We start from the raw sequence: 8852 nt of genomic DNA, 5'->3' as shown, positions 1-8852 counted from the left end.
GCTTGGAAGGCCATTCTTGAAGACCTTTCAGTTTAAATTGGATGCCTTCTCGGGTACATATTCCTTTGAGATAGATGGAAGAGCAGTGAGTTTCAACCTTGATGAAGCTATGAAGCATCTACCGGAAGACCACTCTATCTTCCAGTGTGATATTTTGATGAGATTGTGGCCAAAGTTCACCAAGAGGTAGTTGATGAGAAGAACATGGTTCAAGGTGCAAGTGTGAGGAAGCCCCCTAAGTATACTAAAGACACCTTGCCACCTCTAGTGGTTTCAGTTGATCAAGTGCCAAGCCATGAGCTGAACATGGAATTAAAGCCCCTTCCACCTCACCTCAAGTATGCTTATCTTGAAGACAATCAAAAGCACCTGGTGATTATTGCAAAGGAGCTTACTTCCCAACAAGAGGAGTGTTTGCTTAATGTACTGAGAAGAAACAAGAAAGCTATTGGGTGCAGTTTGGTGGACATAGTAGGTATAATCCCTCAAGTCTGTGAGCACCACATTTTTCTAGAGGAGGGAGCCAAGCCTATCCGTCAACCTCAAAGGCGGTTAAACCCCACTATTTTGGAAGTTGTGAAGAAGGAAGTGACCTGACTGCTTGAAGCCGATATTATCTATCCAATCTCGGATAGTGAGTGGGTTAGTTGCTAGTACAAGTGGATCCGAAGAAGTCCGAAGTCACAATAGTGAAGAATGAGAATGGGGAACTCATGGCTACAAGGGTGCAGAATTCCTAGAGAGTGTGCATCGACTACAAGCACTTGAACTTGGCCACTCGCAAGGATCACTATCCACTACCTTTCATCGATCAAATGCTTGATCACCTGTCAGGTAAATCACACTATTGTTTTTTAGATGATTATACTAGGTATTTTCAGATCCATATTGCTCCAAAAGATCAGGAGAAAATAACTTTTACATGCCCCTTTGGAACGTATGCATATAAAAGAATGCCTTTTGATTTATGTAATAATGCACCGGCCACGTTTCAAAGGTGCATGATGAGTATCTTGTCAGATCTTCTTGAGCATTGTATGGAAGTCTTTATGGATGACTATAATGTCTATGGTGATTCCTTTGACCTTTGTTTGGATAATCTTGCTAAAGTATTAGAAAGATGTGCTAGTTCAAAACCTTGTACTTAATTTTGAAAAGTGTCATTTTATGGTAAAGCAAGGTATTGTTCTAGGCCATGTTATTTTTAATACTAGTATATCTGTTGATCCTGTAAAGGTTGATGTTATTTCTGGTTTACCTTACCCCTCCTCTGTGAGGGAAGTCCGTTCTTTTCTTGGTCATGCAGGTTTTTACTGGCGTTTTATCAAGGACTTCATTAAGGTTGCACTACCCCTTTCCCGTCTGCTGCAGAAAGACGTAGAGTTTGACTTGAATGGAGACTGCATGGAAGCATTTGACAAGCTGAAGATTGCCTTGACCCAAGCTCTTATTGTGAGAGGGCTTAATTGGAGTAGGCCGTTCGAGATCATGTGCAACGCATCTAACTATGCGGTAGGAGCGGCGCTAGCTCAGCGCGAAGGTAAGGATCCTTACATCATTACTTATGCTTCTAAAACTTTAGATGGTGCCCAGGCTAATTATACTACCACTGAAAAGGAGCTGTTAGCCATTGTTTTTGCTTTGGATAAATTTCGGGCTTATCTACTTGGAACAAAAGTGGTAGTATATTCAGACCATGCAGCTTTGAAATACTTGTTAGCTAAGAAAGAGTCTAAACCAAGGTTAATTCGTTGGATATTGTTATTGCAAGAGTTTGATTTAGAGATCAAAGATAGGAGTGGTTCCCAAAATTTGGTGACGGACCACTTGAATCGCCTAGAACATATTAAATGTGACTCCACTCCTATCAATGATGCATTTCCACTTGATAGCTTGCAAGTAATATCTAAGGTGGTTCCTTGGTATGCACCTATAGCTAATTATTTGGTTAGTTGCACCTTTCCTCCAAATTTTTCTAAGCATCAAAAGGACAAGCTTAAGAGCGAGTCCAAGTATTACATATGAGATTACCCATATTTGTGGAGATGTGGTGCTGAGCAAATAATTAGAAGGTGTCTTCCATAATCCGAAATCCAGTCTATTTTAGAGGCATGCCACTCTTCTGAGAGTGGTGGACACTTTGGCCCTTAAAGAACTGCAAGGAAAATTTTAGACTGTGGATTTTAGTGGCCCACACTTTTTATGGATGCTAATATTTTCTGTGACTCTTGCCACCAATGCCAGAGGTTTGGAAACATATCCAAGAGGGATGAGATGCCCCAACAACTCATGTTGTTTTGTAAAATTTTTTATGTTTGGGGTATTGACTTCATGGGTCCATTTCCAAACTCCAATGGTTTCTTATATATTCTGTTAGCTATTAATTATGTTTCTAAATGGGTGGAAGTAATTTCTACCTGTACTGATGATGCTAACGTGGTTGTTTATTTTGTTAGGAATAATATTATTTGTCGCTTTGGATCACCACGAGCAATCGTGAGTGATCAAGGCTCTCCTTTTTATAACAGAAGATTGACAGGTTTATTGAAGAAACATGGCATCATTCACAAGGTGGCGATGGTTTACCATCCCCAAATAAATGGCCAAGCCAAGGTGTCTAACAGAGAGATCAAGTGCATACTGGAGAAGATTGTCAAGCCTCACAGAAGGGACTAGAGCCCTAGGCTTGGAGATGCACTATGGGCTTATCGGACAGCTTACAAGACACCCATTGGCATGAGTCCGTTCCGCCTAGTCTACAGAAAGGCTTGTCACCTTCCGATAGAGGTGGAACACAAAGCTTACTGCGCTGTGAAGGAATGCAACTCAGGATTGGGAGGAGTCAGAATTGAAAGAAAATTGCAATTGGAGGAATTGGAGTGTCTTCGGCTAGAAGTGTATGAAAACTCAAGGCTCTACAAAGAAAAGGTAAAGGCGGTACATGACAGGAACATCAAGGGAAGAGAGTTTAGATCTGGGGATCAAGTCCTTCTCTACAACTCCAGGTTGAGGTTAATGCCGGCCAAACTAAGATCAAGATGGGATGGCTACTACGTGGTAGAGAAGGTGGAACCATATAGAGTTTTCCACCAAAGTCACCCCTCAAGCCCTACCTTTTTCAAAGTCAATGGCCACCGTTTAAAGCTGTATCATGGTGTGAAAGTGAAGAACAACAAGGAGATGGAGATCTTCCTTTTGAAGGATCCAGCAAAGAAAGAGGACTGAGCCTATGGACCGTCCAACTCAAGGACGTTAAAGAAAAGTGTTAGGTGGGAGGCAACCCACCATGGTATGATCTTCCTTTTCATAGTCCTATTTTATTTATTTGCTTATGTTTGTTTCATTAGTGTCTTTATTAATTTTCAAGTCAACATGTTTTCCTTTTGTTCTGAGTAATTTAAAAAAAAAAGAGAGACCTGCCACGCGTGCGCATGACTGACGCGCACACGCGAGATCGCGGACAGGCATCATGCAAAAATGATGCTTGAACGATGCGTCCACACGGCCAAACAGAAGGTTGTGCTGGGGCCGTGCGGGAAGGGGGCAAAGGACACGGGCACTAGTCATGCGTACGTGTGACCCACGCGTACGCGTCGACGCCCATTTTCAATTTGTACTGAATTTGTCCTGGGACCATGTGATAGCACGATCTGGACAGAAAGTCGTGCCAGGCTTGTGCTGGCAAGGTACTAGGCGCGTGATGCTGCCCACGCGTACGCGTGGCCGACGTGTACGCGTTGCCCTGTCCCTAAAAATGGTGCTTTTGTGAGGCTGACATTGTGCCCCCCGCATGGCTCGAACAGTGAGTTGTGCCGAGCCCATGCGGATACTGTGCGAAACGCGCAACACACCCCCACGCGTACGCGTGACTGACGCGTGCACGTCACTTTTATTTTTCACAATCCACGCATACGCGTGGATGACGCTCACGCATCACTATGTGTTTTTAAACTCCAACACGCAGACCTAGTTCTGCGCCATTTCCCCCTTTCTTTTAATTCCTTTCTTTTCTTTCCTCCTTCCTTCTTTGTTCTTTCTTCTTCCCTTGTCACTATTCTTCACTTTTTTTCCGGTGGACCTCGACCGGCAGCCACTGTTCTTCGGCGTTCTTTTCCTTCTCTCTCTCTCTCTCTCTCTCCATCTCTCTCTCTCTCTTATTATTCTTCTTTCTTACCCCTATTCATTCTCTCTTACTCTCACTTACCACTAATCTTTCTTGCTTTCAAGGTTTCACTCCTCCCTTATTACCTTCTCTATTTTTCTTTAATTTAGTTACATCTCATCACTTAGTTTTCTTTTTGTTGCACTTTATTTTCCTACTTCTTGCTTAGTTTTAGTTCTTTTGTTTTCAATTTATTGTATGTTTGAAATTGTTGTTGGATCACTATTCCTTTTATGAATTCATTGGATTGATTGGTGCTACTTGCTTTATTAGATATAATTTTTTTTCCTTTCATGGTGTTATATGTTGGTTTTGTCAACTTGCTTGTTGAATAATACAATGCACACCACGTGTTTGTAAAAGAGTTACAATGAACCCTTACTTTAATTTTGCTTTTATTTTTGCATTTCTTCCTACTTTTTCACTACACTTATCTTATTAATGCATTCTTCATTATCCTTACTCGTTTCTTTACAATTCTCTTCTTCCCTCATTTTCAGTATGACAACCGCGAAAGGAAAGGAGAAATCTTCTAAGAGAACGGTTTTTAAAAGGCAAGCACCAAAATCACCCATAAATCGGCAGCCTTCTAAGAAATCAAAAGTGGATATCCACATTGATGAGTCAAACAACAAGATTCTTGCTAAGGATACAGTGCAATTTGCCAACCGCTATTGTTAAAGGATGCATGCCAATATTATGGAGCAAAATCTCCACCGTGAACGCCTCCTCTTTATACCGGATCATTTAAGACAGTATGTAGAGGATCAAATGAAGAGGAGACATTGGGGTTTCTTGAACCGAGATTCCATTGAAGTTAACTTGTCTTGGGTTGATGAATTTTATGCTAATTACCACTCCTCGACCTTTGACTCAATCTATATGCGTCGGAAGCAAGTCCCTATTTCAGAAGACGCCCTTCACCGAGTGCTGGGCATCCCACCAAATTTGGAAGGTTTGGATGCCTTCCACGAAGCGAAAATTGCCTGCAAAAGTTATACTTTTGATTAGGACCCCATCCTACAAGCCATTGCTAAGCCTGGAAGCACTTGGGTTTATGGGCAAAGCAAGGTTAACCCAAAAGGGCTTCGCCTAATGAATTGATAGATGAGGGTCGTCTTTGGCAAAAAATCATGTCTCATTATGTCTGGCCAAGTACTCATGAGTCCTCTATCACCGGGGACATGGCCGTGCTTGTATGGTGGATTATGACTGAGAGGTCACTTAGCATCCCTAGACTCCTCCGTCGGGCCATGGGTCGCGTTCACATGGTTGGTAATATTCCCTTCCCAGCCTTGGTAATAGAACTAGCATCTACGCTTGGCATTCCGTACAAAGCGGATGACATCAAGAGTAAAATTCCCTTAGCAGATGAACTGGTTTCCCATGGAAAATGGATCATGCCACAAGTGCCACCTAGGAGCCTAAATGAAAACCCGTCTTTGGATGCCCCATCATCTTCCGCCCCACCATCATCAACACTCCATGCACCGCCACCATCCAACCACCAGTTGCTACTTGAGATCCTGGAGAGGCTAGACCGGCACGGACGACAGATTGAGTAGATTGAGCGCTGCAACAAGCGCCGACACAACTACTTAAAGGAGCTCATTATCTGTACTCACCCACCTTCGGAGGTACCCGATACTTCAGACTCTACTTCCATTGATGGCAATGCAAGCGATCAAGCTATGGACACGGAGGCGCCCCTGTTCCCCCATCATTTGGCCATTGGAAGTAGCGATTCCGGAAACACCTTGTAGATCACTGATGGCACGGAGGACCATGCCAAGCACTAAGGGTGGGGAGGTCGGTAATTGACTTCTGAGGGTAACAATTCTCTCTCAACACCAATATTTTAATTTTCTTTAGTTAGATAGGATAACTTGCATGAGTAGTTACTTGCTTGCATTTAGGTATTACTTGGTTGAAGTGATAAATTTTTTTACAAGACACTGTGATGAGTCCATATTTGATGAGATATTTTGGCTCAATTTGAGTGGATTTCATCACGTGAACCTACACTTAATCACCAAAATAGCATACTTTTGTGTTTGATCCCTAAATTGAACCTAAATGTTAAAACATGCGTTTTGTGCTTAAATTGAGCAACTAAATTCCACTTTTATTCCATTTGATGCCATAACATAGTTGTTGAGTGATTTCATATCAAAGAGGCAAGAATGGATATACAAAAGTGGAAGGAAGCATGTACAAAGGGAGAAACATGAAGAAAACAAGGAGGAAGCATAGAGCCATGCGTGCGTGCGCACAAGGATGCATGCGTACGCACAAGGAGGAAATCAACATGCGTGTGTGCGCACAACCATCTGTGCATACGCACAAGTGGAAATTCGGCAAAGTGTGCGGACGCACACATCTGTGCGTCCGCACAGGTACCAGCGCATGCCTCCATTAAAAAATCACGTGCTGCGCGGTTTTGGGGGTCTCTAGGCCCATTTCTGAAGTGCTGAAGGCTGGTTTGGAAGGCTATATTAAGCGCATATCAACACATAACAAAGAGAGCTCACTTGTAGGGTAGAAAACACATATTTTCATTGTAAGTATTTCTTTAATTCTCTCTTTTATGACATTACTTGTTCTACACTTTCTCACATTTTCATTTCTCTTGCCACTTTATATAGTTTTGTAATTTTGGATTCCTAGTTGTTTAATTTGATGTTTGATGGTTTTTATATATTTGTTTGAGTTGTTTTTATTGATTTTGATCATTTATGGTTCATAGTTTTTACCATTTTCCCAATTTTGCCATGCTTTATGTTTATGCCCTCTATGTGTTTGATGAAATGCCAGGCTTAGTTATGGGGTAGATTTCCACCCCTTGGCTTGGGAAAATGAGTTTATAGATTACTAGAACCGTAATGTCCAATATTTAGTGGTAATTCTTGGGGAGTTAGTTGATTCTTGTTTCCATTAAAGCTAGCTTTTTATCAACTAGTTTGGTAAGTTGGTTAGGACTTATGGATTAAGGTCAATTATGCTTGCTTGACTTACTCCTCGATGTTAGGGGTTAACTAAGAAAGATTAATTCATGATAATTACCATAGTTGTGGTTATGGCAAGGAAGGGATTCCATAACTCATCCCAAGTCAAGGTTTCATTTACGTTTTGAACCACTTTTTTATTTCACGTAGTTTCGAGATAAGGTTCAATACTCTGTACGTAATAGATTAAACAGTAAGTTAGGAACGTATTAGGAGTACTTTAGTACATTTTAAGTGTTATAAACGGATTTAGTTCTACATTCACAAGTAAATGGGTTTTGAACGAATAAAGAATTCTTTTACGTACTTTGATGGGATTTTGTCATTTCTTTTCCAGTCACTTTGACCGGTTTTACGGAACCGTAGTGAGAAGGTGTGAATTCGCAAACGTGTCAGTAGGCACGTGATTGTGCTAGACCCCCCTTACAGAGATTTCAAGGAGGTGGAAATCAACCGCCTACGCCCCCAAGGCCCAACGATATATGTGTTCATTTGTTGTTAACTCCTTTTCTAGTATGCTCACACCATACTATTTTCTATTACACACATAAGATTCACACGCGTGTGAAATCTTATCTGTGTAATCGGCCCATTTCACCATAGGTGTGTTAGGTTTCTTTATCGTATGCAAAGAGTTAATTTAACGGATACAACGTTCATTTCTTATTCTTTTTGAATTCCATGTTCGTTGGGATCAATTCGTGTTTTCACTTAACTCATGAACTATAACCTATAATTTTAACACGTTCACTTCCGAGTTTTAATCATATTTTATTGTGTTATTTGTTGTTGATTAGGTAACCACTTTTCTTTCGGTGCATAAGTAGTACTTTGTAAGTCTTGTTCAGTGTAACATTTCTATGAACAATGTTTCTCACTATTCACACTATTCTTAGTTCGATTCAGTGAGTTTGTTTACGTTTCGTAATTGTTCCTCGTTCATGACCAGTACACTACTTAAATTATACCTTTAGTACTACTTGTTCATTCAAAGTTGAGTTAAGTGAATTAAGTTACGTGAATATATTAAACAGGATCACCATGTTAGTTTTGTGCTCAATAGTTTGGGTGATCCATGATCATTAAGTTCCGTTTCATATTCACGTAACCAAATTTGAAGTTCACTGTTCGTTGGGTAAGTTGTATTTCGCTGTGAACGTTGAATAAGTTATTGTTGATCTCATCTCTGATCATAGCGAACGTATTTTGTTTCTTTCCTACATTATTTTTACTTCATTTTGTTCATCTCTTTGTACGTTTTTCGTTCTTTTCACTCGCTACCTTCCCCACCCTCACGAAATCCCGAATTAACCTTCTCTTTATTTTTTAAAGAGGTTTTATCGTGAACACGTATACGTGTCTATGCACACGCATGCGTGTGAAATACTTTGTATCCTCCATACGCGAGCGTGTTCAGCACGTTTGCGAGACCTGTCTTCCTCCACATTCTACACACACATGCGTGTTCGCACACGCGTGCGTGTTCTGTGTGAAAAAGAATACCGCCCCTAGTACCTACGCCCGCGTATCCTCAGACACGTGCGCGTGTCCCCGTTTTAACCCACCCTAAGTGCGCGTGTTCGGTACGGTTGCGAGGTTGGTCTCCCCGACGTTGAACCGTACGCCTCCGTGTGCAGACACGCCGGCATATCTACCACGCTTTCCTTTTACGCACACATGCGTGT

At 41.4% G+C, this 8852-nt stretch overlaps 1 protein-coding gene across 1 annotated transcript; it reads left to right on the top strand.

The window, feature by feature from the left end:
- LOC107633221 lies at positions 2737 to 3225 on the top strand. The gene has a single exon (XM_016336862.1). It carries the CDS (start codon positions 2737 to 2739, stop codon positions 3223 to 3225), a length of 489 nt encoding a protein of 162 aa, XP_016192348.1.

The sequence above is a fragment of the Arachis ipaensis genome, chromosome B03, assembly GCF_000816755.2.
Source record: "Arachis ipaensis cultivar K30076 chromosome B03, Araip1.1, whole genome shotgun sequence".
In the NCBI taxonomy this organism is placed as follows: domain Eukaryota; kingdom Viridiplantae; phylum Streptophyta; class Magnoliopsida; order Fabales; family Fabaceae; genus Arachis; species Arachis ipaensis.
Note: the sequence above shows the minus strand (reverse complement) of the source record. Positions and strands in the feature narration are given on the sequence as shown.

Bases quoted from the DNA above. Each gene is read 5' to 3' on its own strand.
- LOC107633221 (XM_016336862.1), top strand. From the start codon at position 2,737: ATGAGTCCGTTCCGCCTAGTCTACAGAAAGGCTTGTCACCTTCCGATA.